This window comes from Thalia democratica, chromosome 2, assembly GCF_965202585.1.
Source record: "Thalia democratica chromosome 2, ktThaDemo2.hap1.1, whole genome shotgun sequence".
Classification (NCBI taxonomy): Eukaryota; Metazoa; Chordata; class Thaliacea; order Salpida; family Salpidae; genus Thalia; species Thalia democratica.
Genome location: NC_139166.1, coordinates 12801587 through 12824075, shown reverse-complemented (window position 1 = coordinate 12824075; position 22489 = coordinate 12801587). Strand labels below are relative to the sequence as shown.

General features: G+C 27.0%; 1 protein-coding gene across 1 annotated transcript in view; it reads left to right on the top strand.

The window, feature by feature from the left end:
- Positions 1 to 4276: 4276 nt before the first annotated feature.
- The window catches only part of LOC145849585 (beta-1,4-galactosyltransferase 6-like), a 38124-nt gene continuing 19911 nt past the window's right edge, over positions 4277 to 22489 (top strand). Inside the window, exons 1-6 of the mRNA XM_082954548.1 lie at positions 4277 to 4408; positions 5141 to 5227; positions 6451 to 6552; positions 7297 to 7421; positions 9504 to 9620; positions 10715 to 10905. Of these exons, the coding sequence (XP_082810674.1) occupies positions 4288 to 4408; positions 5141 to 5227; positions 6451 to 6552; positions 7297 to 7421; positions 9504 to 9620; positions 10715 to 10905 (743 nt within the window). The 5' untranslated portion in view covers positions 4277 to 4287. The remainder of the gene's footprint in view (positions 4409 to 5140; positions 5228 to 6450; positions 6553 to 7296; positions 7422 to 9503; positions 9621 to 10714; positions 10906 to 22489) is intronic.

Genomic DNA, 22489 nt, shown 5'->3' with positions numbered 1-22489 from the left:
CCAGGTCTTAGGACCAAATATTTGAGCGCTTTTTTTTTTCGTTCAATAAACAATAGTAGTTAAAAATTATTTACAAACCTAACAAGTTAAAAGCTTTTTAAAACAAACTTAATACCTTTATACACTATATTTGACTTCTATGCAAAAAATTACGCGCTATTAATATACCTAATTGGTTAAAAAGTAATTTTCTAAACTTGATTGTTCTAATGAGATGAGATAATATTTTAGTCTGTATATTTTAAAGCTGTTTTTTCCTTTACCTGCAATAATTTGTAATTGAGAATCACAATTAATTTTTGTGTTTTACATTTAAAAACAAAAATATGATAACATCATAAAGCTTTTCTTTTTTTATGATTTTTGGTTTAATTTTTTTTCTAATAAATTAATAAAGTTTAAGGAGATTATAAAAGTATAGCTTGTTAAATAAACTGTTCTAAACGAGTATATATCAGTTTAATTCTGTTTTTAAGCTCTAGAAACGAACTAAATTTTCTTTGAAGTATTTTTCTAGTATCAAAGAATATTTATTACGATTTGAATGTTTTTCGTTGCTATTAAATTCATACTTAAGTACATAACATAAATTGCATGCAAAAATATAACTTTGCATGAAAATCTAACAGAATAGAATGAAACACATTTTGAATAGTAAACTTTTACAAAGTCAATGTTTACACCTCACTAACTTTTGAAAGTTTAAAATAGAACATTGGTGGCCTTATCAATTGGAAGTGGTTTAGCATGAGAAAAGTTTATGAGCATCTAAATTAGTTTTAATTAATTAACATAAAGTTCTTGTTTTTTATTAAACCGTTGTGCTTGATTATGAGGTTTAAATTAACAATGAAATATGTCATGAGTATTTTCAACTTTATCTTTTTATCAATGGATTTAGTGTTAGTGTAGTAAAGTGGTTGCTATGTCAGCAATAAAAATGTTGATTTTGATTTTTATTCTGTAGTAAATTTCCTCAACTAAAATTCAAACCTTTTTTAATTAAGGATAATTTTAACTTTTTTTTTTAAATATACGATATTAAATTATAAAAAAAATACTCAGGAATACTTAAAAGCTATGTTATTACCTTGATGCCAGTCCTGCATGTACACTTTTATAAGTTTGAAATATTTAGCTATTTGAAAGTGTTTAAGCTTTCTTTTAAAAGTTATGCTTTATAGTATTTTGTAAATATAGAGCAAATAAAACTACTGTCATCTACTATAGACTTATAAATAAAATATAATAATATAAAAATGTAATAAAATATTTGGTTATGATTAACTTTAGGTGGGCACCAATATTGAATGTTAGTTCAATATACAGGAATTTTTAACCTTTTTTTTAAATAATTTTCAGTTTTATTTTGAAGCCCTGCTTATCTACTTATACTACTGAATGTAATTTTAGGTGACTCTTCAACTGTATATAACAGTGTCATTTCAACAATGCAACTTTTAAACTATTTTTTATTCTTTTAGTATTATGGTTTATGTAGGTTACATATTGCTGTGAATTAATTATAAAAATCAAGTTGGTTCCTTATTTAACTCTAACAATAGTGTCATTTCAACTAAGTGTCATTTCAAATTGTATTACACATTAATAGATAAATTTATTGTTTCTGTTCCTTATAATAATACTAACATCGGAAAGCTAAAGATATTTTATAAGAATAAAAAGTTTAAAAGTCGCATTGTTGAAATGACACTGTTATATACAGTTGAAGAGTCACCTAAAATTACATTCAAAATATAACTGAAAATTATTTTAAATAAAGCTGAAAAATTCCTGTATATTGAATTAGACTTCGATATTGGTGCCCACCTAAAGTTAATCATAACCAAATATTTTTTTGGAAGTAAAATTTTTTTTTGTAATTACCTTAGATGATGTCGCACCAATATCAGGCTAAAATTATATTGTATTTTATGTATTTTTTAAACACAATTCTAGGCTAAAAATCAATGTTTTAAGTCTAAAATCTTTAACTTAAAAAGATACTTTGTTTTTAACACACTATACAAATACATAATAAGTAGTTGTTTTATTTGTTATAAACTAAAATATTTAATCAATTTAATTTAAAATTACATAATCAATTTAACATAATGGATAATTACCCAGGATGATGTTGCACCAATATCAAGCTGAAATTATGTTGTAATAGATGTCTTTTATAACCATAAATTTAGGTCTAAAGTCAATGCTTTAAGCCTAATATGGTTAATCTAGAAATATATTAAATAAATTTTATTTTGCAATATCATTGTCAATATAAGTTATTCTTATGATATAATCACTTTATGTTATAAAATAAAAGCGATTAAATACTAAGTTTTATTAGTTTATGATAAATTAGTTTAAGTTTATTTAAAGAATATAAATTTTTAGTCTATTATGGTTAAAAATGACATCTGCTTTTTTGAATAAGTTGTTTAATGAAATCAGACTGAACTGGGTTACTTTTTGGTATGCACTTTTTTTGGAGTACAATTAGATAATTTGCAGCTCTAAATAAGGGCTTAATTTTGGCAAAGGTATTGAACCTATGGTTATTAAATTATTAAGTTATTATCTAGCATGATGGCGCACAAATATTGAGCCGAAATTATAGTGTATTTGAATTTTATTTTAACTATAATTTTAGGTAAAAAATTGGTGTTTTATAAATACAAAAATAGAATTAAACTTATTTATCATTTACTAATAGAACTTAAATACTTAATTGCTTTTGTTTTATAGTATAACACAAACCAAACAATAAAATACTAATTATTGATTAGTTGTAAAATAAAAGCAATTAGATATTTAAGTTTTATTAGTTTATGATAAATTAAATTAGTTTATGAAGTTATATAGCTAGTTTAAAACAAAGTATCCTTTTAGACTAAACAAATTAGGCTTTAAACATTGATTTTTAGCAAGTTATGATAAAAAGACATATAATTTCAACGTGATATAGGTGTGACATCATCCTAGGTAATTATCAATTATTGAAGTTAGTTAATAATGAAGATTATGTTGTTACCTTTTTATTTTTAAGGTTGATCCAATCAGAAATCATACAACTAGAATTCATTCTTGCTAGATATTATAACAAGTTACTGTACATTTAGTTGTGAAAGCTTGTATACATATGTTATAAAACTATATGAAGTGCTCAATATATAAGAGCTTAGTTATTAAAATATATTTTATTCAACAGTTGTCAACTTAAGCTTACGCCGTTTCAACTAGATAGATCTTCAGAGGTGATATGAACCACACAAATATATATAATGAGATTAATTAAGTAATTAATTAAGTATGACATTTTACAACACTGATGTTTTAAATATAAGAAAAAAATTAGCATTAGTTCAACAAAAGTTGTAGTTGACTTTTAAGAAAACAAAAGGATGTGAGCAAATGCTGTACAAACAAAGGCAGGTGTTTATTCAAGCCATTTATTGACAATGCACTGAGTAGTGAGTAGTCAAGCACTAGACAATTGTAACTAAGCCTTTCTTTTGTTGTTTTGTTTGTTCAATGATGATATGTTTTAATTCGGTTTTTGTTTTCAGTTTTGATAACCTTTACTATGTTAGATGTTATGTACTTGGTTGATAGTTTGGAATTTTTTGTTTTAATTCTTTTATTTTGAGATTTATTTTATATGGTTAAATAATATTATTATAAAGAGTTAGTGTGAGCATATCTAATTTATATCTATCTTGCAGTTTGTTAATAGCAATAATAACTTTAAGTATAAACTATAAGCGAGTTTTTATGTTTTTTAGAGTATAATGACTTAATTTCTGTTTTAAGATAAAAAATTTTTTGTTAAAACGTTTTATGAAAAATTATTTAAATTTTCCCTTGTCAATTTTTTCTGAAGTTTAAAAATTCATTGAAATTCTATCTCCTCCCTTACTTTTTAAGCTAGAGATCTCAAGTTTTCAGAGACCATTTCTTATATAGTTTAAAAGTCCTAAAACGCTAGTGTTTAAAAATAATTAAAAAATTTAAATTAAAAAAGAGTAGTTTTTTGTAAAAATCTGTTTTATTTTACAAAAATAATTTGTTGTTGAAAACTTTTAAATATTAGTAAAAGACTTACTGTAAAACTTAAAAGAAGATAAATTATAATTATAACAGGCTCAATTAAAAACTAAAACAAATATAGATTTTTGTTGAAATAGCATATTTTTTGTGTTTTTGGTTTGTAAAGTTATATTAAGAACGACTCATTCTAACTGTACAATAAAAACAAGTTTGTTATTGCAGTCTAGCCTAATTAACATGAGATTATTTCGAGCTCTGCGGCTCAACAGGAACAGCAACGTGTTTGCAATGGTCTCCATGATCTGCTGCTTCAGTTCCTTCTCAGTCATTTACTTCATCTACACTGAGCCTGGAAAAGGTTGGTGTATATTTAAGTGTTTTTAATTATTTATTTGTAATTTATTCTTAGGTGAAAATTTGTGATAGTTTTTTGAAGGTTGATTTTAAATTCATTGATTTACTTTTCATTTATTCAAACTTTGGAGTTTGTTCATTATTTTAAAAGCTGTTTATTTGATTTTTTTTTACAAATTAACAAAAATTGTGAGTTTAATGTTCCAATTAGAATAAATTAAATCCAAAAAATGTTACTCAAGTTTAAATTGTCTAAAAACATTTATAAATTTTAAAATTTAAAAGTTTATTTTTTGTGATTTAAAACACATTTTTTTTATATTGCTGTTTACATGTTTTCTACAGCCATTATCTTAATCAAGCAGGTTTTTACACACCATCCAGCATCATCAAAAAATGTTATCAGTCTAATTATTTCTATAACAAGTTATTTTTACAGCAAACATATGCATATACAAACTCCTCCCAATAAAAGTGCTTGTTTTCTCAGATTTTTCTCAGGCAAAAAAGTGCATCCGTTGGCAGAGGATTCAAAATATCAAACATGTTAAAACAATAACCGTAATAATTTTTGTATATTTACAGTAACCCATCACATTTTAAAACAGTTAAGAGCCTTTTGCTATTGAAAGCACTTCTTTTACCATAATAATAATAATTGCATCTATTGGCATTAGGTTCAAAGTATCAATCATATTAAATCATTAACTATAACAATTTTTTTTCATTTTTACAGCAAACGCGTACCTGTACAGGTTGGAGCAGCTGAGAGACATTTTGCTGGCTGGTGGCAACTGGCGTCAAGCTGACTACTACAGCTCAGGTTTTTTTGTTTTCTATAAACAGTTTTGTTTATAATTTTTGTAGTTCTTATAGACTTAATTAAGCAGTTATAAAAATATCTATGGATAGTATTATATTAAAGCGATGTGTTTAAACTGCAAAATTAATTTGATTACTACAGTTCAGGTGGATTTGAAAAAAATATTTTTTTAATATAGTTTAAATCTAAAGACAATAGATTAAAATTAGCATTTATGGTTTTTATGCACTTATGTTATTTTTGATGTTTTATAAATAAACACAATATTCTGTAAAGACATACTTAAATGTTAACTTAAATTAGTACTTATAAAAATGTCTTTGATACTTGGTGGTTTTTTGTAATTTCTATAAATACATATTATAAACTTGAATTAGCAGTTACGTCTCTGATACTTTAAGTCATGTGGTTTAATCTCTGAATATGTTTTGTATAGTGTTTTGTTTTACTAGTTTGTATTTTTTACTATAAGTGTTAATTGTATTTTTTAGAAAGACATACTATAAACTTAAATTAGCACTTATAAAAATATTATTGACAACTAAAGTTATATGTTTAAACTGTAAAATGAGTTTTCCTATAAAGTTTTTTTTACTATTTATATGTTTTTTTCTTTTTTAAATGTTTATAATAATTGTACTAAGGCTCAGGCTGTTGATTTTTACCATTTCATGAAAAGTTAATATCAGCTTAAACTGATTTAAAAGTATTCTTGATAGTTACATTTTGATGACATATAAGTTCTTAGTAATTGATGTTTTACAGTTGGTACATGACTAATGTTATAATTCAGATGTTTGTATGTTTGATAAATAACTTTCACAATGATTATTCAGGGATTACCAAAACTGATTGTTAATTTTTAAGTTTTATAAAAAGTTTGCCCTTAGTTAGAAACTCATGTTTCTTGCTGAACAGCTTTAAAATTGTAAGCATGAAATTGTTGTTCAGATGTTTAAATACTTTTATAAATAAACATTCACAGCACTTTAATACTTTACTTAACAAATGTTTGTTGTTGACTTTTTGTTCTCAATTTTACAATTTCTTTGTGTGCAAAAATTTCTATCAAAGTATTTTCAAGCCTCCTGTCAATTCAAACACTTTTTATCCCTGGTTTTCAAAATATTAAAAAAAAAAAACTTCTATTGATACAGGAATCAAAATAATATACATACTCATGTACATTGAAAAATATTTATAACATTTTTTACATATTTCAGATATGGTGTATGATATTCACGACCCTGAGTTTGACTTTCCTGAAAACTTCACCTCCACCTACTCCCAAAACAAAGTTTGTCCAGAGAAGTTTCCTGAAATGGGTTGGTAAAGTTATAACATTAATAAAAGTTGAATTTGGTTAAAAAAAAAAACTTTTTTTCTGAAACATTGATTAAAACTTCTAATAGTTTTCAAGGTGTTTAAAAAACTAAGTTTTTGCTAAACAAAAGATTTTTAGTTTAATAGTTACAGATATCATGGATGTTTTAGTGATCAGTTTAATTAAATTGAAACCTAGTAAAGTAGTTAACCTTAAAAGGTACCATGAATAAGATTCATAATTTTGAGGCTTATTTTAAATTTCGAAAATAATTTGCTTAATAACATTCTTATAAAATATATAGATTAAACTATATACAGTAGTGTTTCTACCAAAACAATAAAAGCATATTTAAGTTTTGAAGTTGTTATTACTAAAATAAATGTTTCAATTCTTAAGTTTAACAAAAACATTTAACAACAAATAAATATAAAGTTGCTAGCTGTGAAACAGTATTTGTTTTGTTTCAAGCTTGGCTCATTCTTGAATTTCATCACTTAAGTATTTCTCAGAAATGTTTATTTTCTTTCAGCAAGTTATCTTTGAGCAATTCTACTAACATAGATACAATGTTTGAATTGTTTTTGAATTTCAACAAGTTCTATTATTCAGACAACATAATACTTTAAGTTTATATCACTAATCTATTTCAATTAGTCAAAAAAGTGTTCATTCTCTTCCAACAAATTACCAGTGAAGTTTTACCAATGTAAAAAAATTATTTAAATATTGAAACTTTGCACAGACGGCAGGATAAACGTCAATCTGACCGAAATTTCGCTGGAAACCATCAACAACCAAATACTTGACGATTATGACGTCAAAATGGGAGGCAGCTGGAAACCCAAGGACTGCGTTGCAAAATACGGGGTTAGTTATTTACTTTGTTTAATTTAATTTAATTATAAGCTTTCTGCCAATGGAAGCACTTTATTTTAAAAATCTACAAAAATAAGTGCTTCCATTGACAAAAGCTTATAAAAATAAAAAGTAAAAACACTCATACCCTATTCCATTTTTTAATACAGTCTATTTCAAATATATTTTGAAGAATAGTAAACATAAAAAGTTTGTTTTATGCACATCATAGTTAGTCTAAACAAAGTCTAAAACTTTTGTTCTACTTTTTTTAACTATGTTTAATTGGTCTTGCATTTTAAAAAATGTTAGTTTAAATTTTAAATGAATAAAATAATAATGAACTTTTATTGCGTTACGCCGTTTCCCTTCAGAGCAGTCAGTTCATCAGACACAGGCAAAAGCTGTAAAACAAAAATACAAAGCGATGAACTGAAATAGAAATAAAAATAAAATTAAAATATGACTAATCATTAACATTTTGTTGATAAAAATTAAATTAAACATAGGTAAGTACAAATATTAGGGTTTGTTAAGTAGGTTTAGATATGTGTTATTAAGTCAAATGATTTTTTTCAACTTAAGTATTATATTTTAGCTGTTTTTTTAGTTTATTAGTTTTTGTTTTAACTATATTCATGGTTGCCACTTTAACTGGAATCCTGGAAAAACCAAGAATTTGACAATTTAGACAAAAAAAAGTATGGAAAAACCTGGAATTTTAATAATTTTCACATGTTCAGTAGTAAAATTTCGATTTGACTTAAAAATTCTATCATATAACTAAAAAATTTTTGTCATCATCAAAATTTTTTTATTAAAATTCATGTTTAAAGTAGCTTTACAGTGTCTTTTCAATGTTTTTATACTATTTAACGCAGTTTTTTACCTTAAACTTAACTTAAAACTAAAAATAGACCCAAAAAAGTGTACTTTTAAAAACCTGGAAAAAAATTAAAAAAAACGAGTGGCAACCCTTTATGTTATAAAAAAATCAAAATTTTAATACAATTCGTAACATTTTTTAAAACTTAAACATACTCTTTTTATATTTTTAATTTTTAATCAAACAAAGCCTTAAATAATGAGATAATCAGTACAAGCTGTTATTTGTGTTAAGATCTGCATTAAAATGTTTAACTTAAAAAACTATAATCTTAAACTTATAAACTATAATCTTAAACTTATAAACTATAATCTTAAACTTATAAACTATAATCTTAAACTTATAAACTATAAACTTAAATTTATAAGCCTATAGTCTTGAACTATAAACTATAAGATAATCACTATGAAATAAATAAACCACTAATTAACAGAAGTATTAACTGCATATGATGCTTATTAATGAGGTAAGCAATAACTTGACTGTTCAGCATAAGTTGTAATCATTAATAAGTATCATAAAACAAGTCATATCTATTAAGTATCAATTTAAAAACTAATCATTCAAGATTATTATTTCTAACAACTACTGCAAATGTTGACAACATTTAAAATTAAGATGTTTTTATAAACTATTGCGTTTATTTTATAATACACACTACTTTTACAAAAAATTGGCCAGAATTATATGTATTAACAATTTTGATTGTAGAACTTTGTTAAAACTTTAGTTTAATTTAATCACATACATTGCAGTGATTGTTCGTTATTTTCATCATGTTTAATCTGCATAATACGTGATGAACTATGTGACCTAATTGGTTTTTGCATATACGTTAATAAAACGTGAATGTTGCCTCAAACTATTGCTTTTAATCTAGTGTAAACTTTTAACTAGTGAAATAAATCTAAGTTTAACAGTAGTGTGTTTTTTCTTGTTAATTCTCAGTAAATACTATTATCTTTTTACCTAGTATTCAAAGTGGTATTCAAAATGGTATTAATACTTTAAAAAAACTTTTTTTTTAAACAAACCACATAAAAAATTTCAATTTGTTAACAAAAAATAGAATACAGGTAGCAGTACGATTCAGAAACAGACACGCACATTTAGTATATTTGCAAGTTTTAAAAAGTATTTAAGATTATTTACAGTCTTCAACAAACATTTAACTTGTTCACAAATATCAACTGTCTATATATTCGCAGGTGGCAGTGTTGGTACCTTTCAGGAACAGACACGCCCATTTGCCCATATTTCTCCGGCACATCTATCCGATGATGATCAAGCAGCACCTGAATTTCACCATCTTCCTCATTGAGCAGGTAATTTATTTAATAATAAAGTAAAAGAGTATAATTAATATTATAAATCAAACTGAATTTTACTATTTTTTTCATTGAGCTTGTTTTTAGAATTGAGAAAGTTGTTTTTAAATAAAATTTAAAGAACAGAATTGATGTTATAAATTAATTTTTCATTTTAACAATTGTTGTTACTAAAAATCTTCCTTGATACTTCAGTATCATTTTGTTTTGTATATAATTATCAACAGTTTTGTTTATTCAGTATCTTGAAATTTTTGATAATCTTTGGTGTTTAAGTAAAAAATATAAGTGTTTTTATAAATAGTTTTACTTTGTAGTAAAAATAAACAAGAATAAATTACTTTTTTTTACATAATTTTTTCTATTTTTGTTATATTTTTTTTAAACATTGTAGCTGCGGTAATCATTATCAGAAAGGTTTATAATTTTTTTTTATCGCGTTGAATTAATCTTGTAGCATTTTTTAGAAGCAACCGCGTTTTTGCAAAGCTTTTAAGTTTTTTGGCAACAAAACGCCGTGTTAAATTAAGTTGTTGATTAAAATAACTCCTTGGGTAACCGGTATCTTTATTAAGCCGCACTTTCTGCTGTTTGCTCAAAGTAAAGAACAAAGTTTTGTAGAAGCTCAGTAATTACTTATAGTAATTGATATCGTTACTAAGTTATAAGTAGACACTTTTTTCAATTTAGTACCATCAACAATGTTAAGTTTTTTATACAATATTTTGTTTATTATGGTTAATAAACTCATGTAAGTCAAAACTTTTGTTCTTGTCTTCAATCAAATTTGCTAATAAATATAAGTCGATTTCTGGGTTTTCCAAAGTGGGCCATTTAAGAAATTTAGGGTGCCATAAGCTGCAAAAAGGGGGCATGAGTAGTAAAGGGGCCATAAAAAAAGGTCTTAGGCGTATTTAACATTAGTTTTTTATAGAAAAGCTTTTTTAATTTCTTCAAAGGAGGCCATATGAGAAAAGGTTTGGGAAATTCTGGCTTAAACTTCTAACCAACTAAATCTTGTTTCGATTGAAGGCTCTCCTATTAAAAACCCAACCCCGAAAAAAGCCATAAAAGTCTCAAAATTCCAACAGAGAGGGGAACTGCCGTTCAACAGGGCGATGCTGTTCAACGCGGGGTTCGAGCTGATCACTCAAAATTTCGGGTCGTACGACTGCATGATATTCCACGACGTGGACCACATACCCGAGAACAACAGGAACTACTACGGCTGCTCCAACATGCCCCGGCACTTCGCTGAGGAACTCGACATCCACAATTACAAGTTTGTTTTTATGTTTTAAATTTTTTACTCTTTGCTTTTGTGGAACCAGTTAATTGTGGTACGAGATAGATATCCACAATTACAAGTTTGTTTATTTAATTCTTATTTTTGGTATTTTGTTGACCTGTTATTTTCTTGACATCCACAATTACAAGTTTGTTTGATTGTTTGTTTTTAACTGATTTATTTCGTTTTCAATATAATGTAATTGTTATCATTTATTTCTGACTAGACATACACAATTACAAGTTTGTTTTATTTGTTTCTAATAATTTATTTCTCTGTGATTCTGAGTTTACTTTCAAAAGTTAGTTTGATTGTTTGTTGTTGGTTGGTTTGTTAATTTTTTCTATAATGTAATTATAATTATAAAATTATGATTTGCTTAGTATTCACAGTCACAAGTTAAAAAAAAAAATTTTTTAAAGTTTTTTTTATGCGTTTCTTTTAATATTCATTTATGCTTTGGTAGTTAAAAGTAACTTTAAGTGTTACATGATTGAAATTTTATAAAAGATCTAATTTATTTTCCGTGTGAAACCTATCAGGCCCTCCCATATGTCCTTAAAAACTAAAAATCTCCCCATTTAAATTTCATTTTGTTTTGCTCTACAAGTATATTTATTTCTCTGTTATTCAAATCTGAAAAAAAACTGCTCACATAATTTTTGCACGTATCCATCGACTGATAGTAACACATTAAAACCTCAAATATATTTCTGTTTCCTGTCGTGATTTATTGGTCTGACTTTTGGTCTTACTTTCTCGTGTGTTTGTTCCACAAAGCTGTTTGATAATTTAAGCCAAGTTGTGTACGAAAAAGATTGGAAACCTAAAAGACACCTTTTGTATGTGTTTTTTTGTTGAATGGTTTAATTTTATGAAATAATCTTCTTTTTTCAATATCTAATAAACACTGTTACTTGCTTCTTCAAATATTATGGTTTTGAACAGAAATTGTCTACTTTATTTTTTTTTTTAACATTTACAAAATTTCCAAAAGCTTTATTGATAATTAGGAAAAAAAATTGCTACATTAGACAAACGTTCCTCATTTTTTTTCACACTGCAATACAGATTTGTGTTAGTTAAAAAACATTGCTAGGAACACAATTTAGTTTTCACTAAACAAAATTGCCACATTGAACTGATAAAAGTAAAATGAGTTTTTCACACAACAATGCAGATTTGTGTCATCGTAACACCGCGAACAAAGACCGATTGAATTTTGCTCGTTCAAGGTTGAGTAGTTGCGAACAATTTTGTTGCGGCTTCGGAAAGCCGATTACTCCGTAAAATTGCAGGTAATTTCATCGTGATTGCTGGAAATCGTGGTGTTTAAACTCGCATTTAAGATAATTTAAACTGTAAAATATTTGTTTTTAATGTAGCGTGCATGGTTCATGTTACATTTTGTAACATAAAAGGCGTTGTTGTTAGCAGGAACAAACTATTAAAATGATTATTTTTTTGGCTGCTTTGATATAAAGTTACCTTTTTTTAATCAGAAAAACTTCAGCCTATGTTCAAACAAACTATAAGTAACCATTCTGTGGATTTTTTATATATAAAACTCCCACTGTAAGAATGGTGTTAAAAAAGAATAACACATTAGAAATATTCAAAAAATTTAATAAGCTTAAGTTGATATCAGAACTTATCAAAGGTGTGGAAAGATAGTAAGCTTCCAATAACCAAATATTTTGCACGCATATAAAGCTATAAAGTTCATACCACATGAATGTATCCTTTTTATTGCTGTCTGCATATTAATTTTTGGATGCAAATAGTGTTTTAAATCAAAGTAAACTTGAATAAGTATTTGCTGGTCAGTTAAGTGTGAAGAATTTGTATTAAAAATTGTAAATTGAAACTGTTGATAAAAAGCTATCAGCTTTCAAAATGTTGAAACAATAGTCTAAAACTTAACAACAAGTATAAGGTTTCTTTTATTTGACAAAAAATAATAAAAATTTACAAAGTTTAAGAAATTTGTGTATGATTTAAAAGTGTATATACTTTGAAAAAAAATCTAGCTCTAACTTGTCAAAAGAATTTATTTGTTGTTTATTTTAATTGATTAGCTTTGCTTGACCACCTGTATGCTATACAAACAAACCGTATATAGAAATTTTCTTACATTCCTCTAAAAGTATTTTCCTCACATTCCACAATGTCCATAAAGCTTTGTGTTCGAATTTGTGCCTTCAATGAATGATCAGTCAAAGTCTGTTTGGTTGGAAAAATATTCATCATAAACCTTGGTTACGTTCAACAATATGGTATGTCTATGCAGGCTCGTATATTGAAAGCACAAATTAAATAAAACATATACAAACTTAGAATTAAACTTTGTGTTCATATATATGCTTTCAATAAACAATCCATCAAAAATGTTTGGTTGATTTTTTAATGATAAATAGATTGGTTATATTCAAAAACCATATGTATATATAGGTTCTACAATGACATTTATTTCACACGAAATGTATTTATTTTGAAACTTGTAATTTTAATTAACATGCATCAAAATAAAAACTTATGTTTTAAAGCTTGGTTATATTCAAAATAAGTTGTATAGTTTCTATATACTATAAAATTAGTTTAAAAAAAAACTATTGGAAAAGGGTTGAGGCAGCTTTTTATGTTTTTTTTTAAACAGTTTTCTTGTATGTAAATCAAGTCATTAAAAACTGTTTAATTTATAATATAAAAAAGGCAGACTACCTTTAAACCATTCAGCATAGCTTTTACATAAACTTATGCTTGACAGGTAGTTAAAAAACTTCAAAAAGTCTTCCATTCAATTATTCATGTTTGAACTATTTCCGTTTGCATAACATTGATCTCTTTCCAAAAAAAAAAATTCTTTCTCTGTACACAGGTTAAAGTTGTAATTGTGAAAAACGACATTTTTAGCTTAAAATTTTCACTTGTAAGTAGAAGCACTGTTTAACAATGAATCACCACTAAAGTTTCACATTTTATAACTTTAAACTTTTTTGTATGACTGTTTTTATACCAGATTTTATTTTTTTGTGTAATACGGTAATTTCATTCTTCAAAACCTTTTTTTATATTGCTTTTTTATTAAAAAAAAACAGTTTACAGAACATTTGCTTTGTTATCGCTGCAAAGTTATGAATGAAGCTTTAAAAAACTTTTGTTGCCAAAAATAAACCTGAATAAAAGCTCATTAAAAACTTTTCAATACAGAAACAGCAATGTTAACACACAAAAGTAAAACTATGTAGCAATAAAAACAGTGAAGTTGTGTAGCAATAAAAATAGTGAAGTTGTGTAGCAATGAAAAGTATGAAACTTTGCTAAATACCCTGGGAATTGCGTTGTAATCCAGCAATTTGTGCAAAACACATTCGCATTCAGAACAAACTAACTTTTACTGCCACCACACAAATGTTTGTTTTTTCTTTTGAAAATTTTTACTGCTGTTTTTACTGGAATAAAAACAAACTGCAGTTTGAATATATATATTTTTTATTTCAGCTGTGTAATTAACATTTCTTTTGTTATTTGAAATACCAGGAAACGGTATTTGTAATAGTGTGAACTCGTTTGCTTCTTGTGATTAATTTTAAATTTTATATTTAAAAATTTGTAGTTTTGTGTTATTTATAGGAAGTTGCTGAACTCATTTAAGCATTTCAAAACAGCTTTTGTTTTATATTTTGCTTTATTGTCTATTTTAAAAAGTTTTTTTACTCCTTTAAGTTAACTGATGATACAAAATTTTTATGATTAAAGTCAAATACATTTTTCAACTAAAGATATGTCTACCCTTCAGTAAATCGGTGTATGTTTTCAAATTTGATTTTAAAAATAATTTAGAAAGAAGAAAAATAAAACAACTATTGCGTTTTATTTTCTTCAAACTTAAATCTAAAAGAGTTTAATCTAGCCACAAGCAGTTAAAATATGCCAAAAAAAAAAAGTTAGGCTATATTGAAACAAAAACAAACAAGCAGCTTTGAAAGCGTCACCGCTTTCGTGACTGGTTATTACTTGCCTGTGACGTAATAATGATCGCTTCTTTGTCACTCGCAAAAGCTCGCCTAGCAACACAGCTTGTGTCTTGAAAGCGAGGGCTTTTAAATAGATTGGAAACAAGTAAAGCTAGGTTATGTTGGGTAATATAAAAATGTTAAATTAAAACAACTTAAGTGTAATAAAATAATATAGTATAAGCGTATGATCTTTTATATCCAGTTTTGTTAAAGTTGCAAAAGTTGTTTTTTTTTGCATAACTGCGCCTTATTTATGGTTTAGTAGAACAAAAAAACTATTACCAAGTAATTGCATTCATTACCAGATGTTAAATTTATTTCTTTTCTCAGAGAAAACTCTGCTTACATTTTAAACTAATTGACAGTATTTAATTATTTCATTATATTTTTTAGAATGACAGTTTTCTAACAAAAAACTCTTATTTACCAATCTATTTCACAACATTTTGTTGTTTTCATGGCACACAAAGAATTTCAAATTTGCACATTGCTAATTAAAAGAGCACTTGAAGCAGTGATTTTGTTGAAAAAACAATACGCACTACACATTTAATAGTCGACCACAAAGATAACCATATTTTTCATGCTTTGACTAACGTTTTTGAGTGTGTATTCAAATTCAGACATATTTTGTTTTCAATGGTGATTTATCGCTTAGTTTACACCTAGACATAGTTTTAAGTGGATGGTACTTTTTGTTTATTTTGTTTTTGTTTATACTATTGTTTAACTGAAACAGCTGTTTTATAGATATTTTTCTGGATAATTACGTAATGCTGTAATGCTTCTAGGTTGTAGTTCATTGAGTTTAAGGGCAAATTAAATTATAAACAAATTAATTATATTTTTATAAATAACTGAAAGTATGTTTTTCTTAGCGTTAAGATCGTTAAGAATGATAAAATGACATTAAAAACACACAAATAGCTAAAATGTAGTTAAAACTTAGCATTTTATTTATTTATATATCATTTATAGTTTGATCAGTACTTGACGCATCCAGTTAAAAATAAGTTGTGGCAGTTAAGAAAAACATCATTTATCGAACTAATGCGTTTTTAGATGCCATCTACAGCCGCTTAAAAGTTTTCTAAACACTTATTAGCGTTTCAATCATTAACTATGGGCTTGCAGTTGTTACAATACAAACTTATGTGTGTTAATTGTTTACCAGTGATTGATATTATACAAAAACAAAAAACTCTAATTTTCTAGTCTGTGAATGGTTACATAATTAAGAAAATCAGCACAAAAAGAGCTTCTGCGCTTTCACATGCAATTAAAGCATTCATTAAAAAGCTCATTAGCATGGCGTATAATGATTTTCTCATTTGAACGAATATTCATTCGAATGGCAATTTTTCTCTCAATGAAGGATTAACCCGCCAAAATCTCCCACTCGAAAAGCTCTCGACGGTTTTTGTGTCTGTTTTGCGAAAAAGTCGATTGTCTTTCAAATGTGTTGCCAATTAAATCGCTCATTTTTGTTCAATGTCAACAAATGTTTTTCGTCAAATTGATTCGAGTGTTGGTGGATGTATCTGTAAGATGTGGTTTTTTAATCTACATTCTTTGAGTAAAGTCTAAGTTTCTATAAATATAGGGTATAAAGTTATAAGTGTACTAGTTAGATAAAAAATAGTACTATAGTTATACAAATGAGTAAAAAGAAAGTAATCTTTTTGTTCAATGTCAACAAATGTTTTTCGCCAAGCTGGTTGTTAAACTTATCTGTTCTTAAGTCTTTCATGTTGGTTTTTAATCTGCATTTTCTTTGAGTGCACACTTGAGTTTCTACAGATATATAGGGTAGATGTTGCTTACTAGATAGTTTTATATTTTTAGCACACGGAGTTCTAGTGTTCTAGTTTTACTTATAAGCAAGATAACAGTTATAAGCTTACGTTTATATATTATGTTTATAACAAATATGCTATAGCATAAAAAGCTGTTGAATTAATTTGGTATTTTATTTATTCTGTAAAGTGTCAATCTTAAAAACGTTTTTATTAAAAATTTCCCACATTACACCTTTTCTGCTGTGAAACGTTTTCTTTTTTTGAACAAATATAAAACACAATGAAAATAATGCACTTGTACGTTGATTGAGTAGGTTTTATATAAAACTACATAAAGTATTTCAGTTCATTACATTGCTTTCAGTAGCAAAATTATTTTTCTATGGCTACAAGACATTAGTTTAAGTGTAGTTTTATGTATTTTCTAATATTTTTGTAAATTTTCCTTGAGCAAATATAAAATACAATACAAGGCGGTTGGGCGTGGAATAAAAAAAAAATGCATTGAATTATTCACGCCCTTTTCACCTTAAAACTCCGGCGTTTTTATCGCTTTTCTGCTATTTTGCTTTGTCGGATAAAAAATTAAACCGATAAATTTGCAATAAATCATTTTTCGCCGCTAACTTTTAACTCGCATTAAAAATTCATCGTTTTTTTCAAATGGAAAAAAAAGTTGAAATAAGTTTGCAATTTTGCATGCGAGCTTTGAAAAGTTTGCAAGAAAAATCCGTGAATTATTAATTTCGTGCTCGTGTTAAAACTTCTATGACGTAACAATTCCGTGACGCAATGATCGGCGAGTTTACATCAATTATTCATCCGAAAGCGCTCCCCATGTACCTCTGAGAGGTTGCAGTAAAAAAAACAAACCAAGACTTTTTGTCCAGTTTATTAAAACGGAACGCAGCCTTTGAAAAAATCGCAAATATAAAAAACTTACTTATGTGACGAGCTAGTCGGAAATTTTTTCATCAATTATTTATTCGAAAGTGCTTCCTTCTTACTTCTGTGCGGTTGCAGTAAAAAAAAAAACAATTTAGACTTTTTATTTGGTTTTGTGTACGAATTACGCTCTTTGAATGCATCGCAGAGATCAAAAAGTGCATTAGACTCCGTTTTAAATTTTTAATTGATATATCTGTAGAAATTTCACAGTTGATTTTTTTTTTGCATAACATAGACAAATGTTTGTCTTTAGATAGAGTAGTGGTAATCTAAAAGTTATAATAATCATAAGATTGTTTATATGAAAATTTACTTAAAAGCTTATCTAAATAAAAGCTTATAAGATAACAAGTAAAATTAAACTGTGCCCTTGAACTGAATTTGAAAAGTTTTTATGTATAATAAAATATTTTTCATTTGTCTGTTGAAAGGGTAATGAAGCATCAAATTCTCAACAGAGTTGTAATCACAATAAACACATACAAAAAATCGTGCTAATTAATGCTATTTTTGTAAAAATAAAAAAATAACTTCCATTAGCATTTGCGCTTTAACCGCTGACTTCTGAGGTCAAAAATACAATACTTTTTAATTAATATCAAAAAAAAATTATTTTTTATTAGAATTAAAAGGATAAAATTTCCATTAGGGAAAAATTCTGAAATATGCAAAGCCACATTAACAGGGGCCATAAACTTTTTTGGTTTTGTTTTAACTGAGGTCAAAAATACAATACTTTGTAACTATTGTATACTGCATATCCATTAGCGAAAAATTCTGAAAGTTTAAAGCCAAAATTGTAGGTTCCATAGTTTCGGGTTTTTTTTCCCTTATATTTCTTTCAATAAAGTACTCGCAACGTTTTGACACTTTTTTTTATTCTTGATGACCAAGACCGCCTTCGACACAAACAAATTGAATTTGATTTATCATCATGTTTTTACGCGAGTTTATCTCAACTCAGTTTCAAGGATATTTTATCTGTTCCTACAAATAAAGCTGTTGAACAAAATGCATTGCAAATAGACAGTGACTTAATTTTTTCAAACTTTTTTGTAGTTTTGCGTTTATATCTCTTTGATATCTCTGATTTGAATAAAAAGTAAAAAAGGGTAAAGACACTTTTCAAAGGAGCAAACCAAAAATTAAAAGGACTTTTTTCTCAGTGTGAAAAGCATTATTGAAGGTATTCAAAGGTACCAATATAACCTTAACACTAAATACTTTGTTAGTGTTTGCAAAAAGTTTGAAGACTTTCTTTTGCTGCTCATACACATATTACATAGGATTATAAATAAAATTATTTTTTAAAGAACAAGCCTCCATTCCACAGAAGAAAGCTGCATAAAATATACTGTGAGCAGTTGCAAAAGTTTGCAGACTTTTATACTTACACGCAAACTTTTATTTTGAAGCTACACTACACATGCATGTACATCGTATGATGCCTTATTAATAATTCAGCGCGTCTCACTGCGTTTGAACTATACACGGCTATGGGATCTAGCTATATATGAAGTGTGTGCAACTTCCAAACCAAACTACTCTCTCTAACACTATGTGCTTGTTTTAATTTCTTTCTGTTTTACTCTCTGATGTATTCAATTTGGCCCGGCTTCAACAAAGAGTCCATGTTGTTTTTATTTAAACTTTTTAATTTACCACAGAAAAAATTCGTTTCAGCCCGCTTTTCCGACCAATAGCAACAAGGCTTGCGTGTTGGGGTCAATAAAATCAATATTTTCTTGTTTCCCTTTTTGTAAAACACTCTTTGAAACTTTTTGTTTTGTTTCAGTTTCGGAAAGAGATAGTGAATGTGTTTAGTTGTAATTTTTCTAGTTGATCAGTTCTATTAGTTTCATGGTCCTTAGCAGAGATGTTAAAATGCTAAAAGTTACTATGGTAATTCAGCAATGAAGTGTTTTATTTTTGGTTTGTTTTAAGTTAGAAATTTCACGCTTGAGTAAACAAAGCAGAGCTTTTTAACATGTCTGGTCCTTAGTATACTTAAATCATTTGTAAACTGTGATGTAAAAGCTTGAATACACTCTGAGTCATTTTGCAAAACTAATTAAATTGATAATAAACGTTTTCCACGAACAAAATACAATTTATTCATCCTTTTATTTTGAATTTCATCCGCGTAAAATGTCACAAACTTTCAACTTCAAATGTCTTTGCCAACATTGACAGTTCACGACATTTAAAAAAGTTTTGTTTTCCACAAAGGTTGATAATAGTTTTGTTTTCCGCAAATATTAATAAACAGCTGGCTGAAAACGCAAATATAAAATATAGTATGAAAACACCATAAAGTTCTTGTGTTCTGAGATGAAATTTTCCTCTTTTTTTATTGCTTTTTTGTTGCAACAAAATGACAAAATTTCAACCAAAACATCCCATTCAAACTTTAAAGCTCAACCGCTGAGCACTCCAGACTCTTCCCTTCTTTTGTAGCCAATCTTTAATCTTTGCTGGCCTCTTTTTGTCTTCCAAACCGCAAAACACGCACAGACAGCTTGGAGAAGAAAACACTCGAAAGCGAAAAGTTCAAGTCGAAACTCGACGGCTTCAAACGCAATAAAAGAATAGGGAAAGTTTTTTTTTGTTTGCCAACAAGTTTCCACAACAATTCGAACGCGAGAAATAGTGAGCAGGTGCGTCGCAGTTGCCGCGCAACCGACGTCATAATCGCGTTTGTGACGTCACAAAACAAGTGAAGATGGCGGGCTTTCGAGCGACGATTTGAAACTGTATGCAAATTACTTCTCTCAACTTCAAACGTTTTATTCTGCTCGCGGTCTTCTATTACGTCAATAGCTTGTCTTTGTGCTGTTTATAGTTTTTTTGCAGCAACGGTTTTTCAACAACTGATTGATTTTTAATGTTTTTAAAGAACTGTCGTGAGATTTAAAAACAAATAAAATTAAATTAAAATAATTTATTTTATAGTTTTTGTTCTGAAACGTTTTGCTCTATGTATTCTAATCTATTATGTTTTGAATTGAAAAGTCTTTATATCTTACTGGAATCAAACCAAATTTTTCATCTTTATACACATGTTAACAATCTCAACTTCTCTACTCACTTGTGAATGTTATAGTTGTATGAAACAAAAAGGTCCCTTGGCGCCGCAACAAACATAATTCAATAAAATACTTCTTCTGTTGTTTTTCTTGTATCAAAGTTTCAAGTGGTGTTTTTGGTGTACGAAAAAAAAATTTGTTTGTTGTACTCTAAAAGTTATGGCAGTAAGCCATAAAACTGCTTTTAAATTATCTTATACAAGAACTGATTTTAAGAATCCTTCATAAATATTAAATACAGACTAGATTTTTACTGTCATTTTACTGCACGAAATTTCGGTTATTTTTGGAGGAACTTCTCGACATTAATATGATTCATGTCGGATTTAATCTAATGAGGGAAAATTTTTCTTTAAATTATTTCAATTTTAATATAAATGCACAGATGTTTCATTATAAACCCCGTGGCGAATTGTGACGTCATCAAACAATAAACTTTTTTATAATTCTTTAAATATTTTTTATATACCATATGTTGCGTTTCAATATATATACTATTGTTTTAAATAAACACAAATGCAAAACTTGAAGTAAAATGTATCAATCGATTATATCAAATAGTGTTTTATGTATAATTTAACTGATAAGCAATTAAGTTGGTTTTTTTCCAAAAGAAAAAAAAAAGAAGATTGTTATGTTTTTATTGATCTATTTACATAATGCTAAAATATAAGGTCTAAACAAAAGTATGAACGAATTAGACCCGGAGCCAGTCTTTAATAAAGAAACAAAGAATACAATGAGTAGACATACGTTTTTTTGATACCGATCTAAAGTACGTACAATTTATTTTAATCCATATTCCTTTATGTACTTGGGTTTTTAGTTGTACAACAGATTACCAAACTTTGTAAATTTTATGCAAATAAAACATTGAGTTTCATTGTTCGTTATTTGTAGTTTTATGGGCGGTAACGCTTATTCTGATTATTATTATATGTATTGACTAAATGTCAAACTTGTTAAATAAATAACGTAATAAATAGATGTAAATATTTTACGAATAAAATATTGTAGACTATATGTAGTTTTTGTGGGCGTTAATACTTATTATGCGCTTATTATAACAAGCTACAGCGTTAATATGACGTCACAATCAAATTTGTTTGCGTTGTCATCGCGCCCATCTTGATCAATTATTTTTTCAGTTTTCTGTCAGCTTGCTTGTGTATATATTTTCTTCTATATTATAAACTAGCATATATAAAATAAAAAAATTAATTTCAAAGTTTTCTGAGGTGAATACGGTTATATATTGTGTCAGGGTGGAGTTTTTGTAAAAATACAAATAAAAAAGGTTTTCAATTATTACATTATCATTTTTATTTAATAATTCTTTCAGTGGTGCATTTGCGTATTTATTTTTGTAAACCAACAAACTTCAGTATATCAACACTTCAGTACAAGTTGTCTAAGATGTATGGTATGTAAGATGATAACGCTGTATACATTTAAAGTTAGGGTGGGGTGTGAACAAAGTTTGAAAAACTTATAGATTTATTTTATCGCGCCCATCTAGATTATATGTGCTTGTTTGGTTGTTCTTCTTAAGTTTTTTTAATGTGCAAGCTTGCTTGTGTATAGCTTGTTTGTACTTGCTTCAGTAATCGTATATTAACACTCATAATATGTGATATATGCTGTGTTGGGGTTTTTAAAAGCTTTAAAGGTTGTTTGAAATAAGTGCTTGTGAAACTGTAGAACGTGAATATATTTACAATAATGT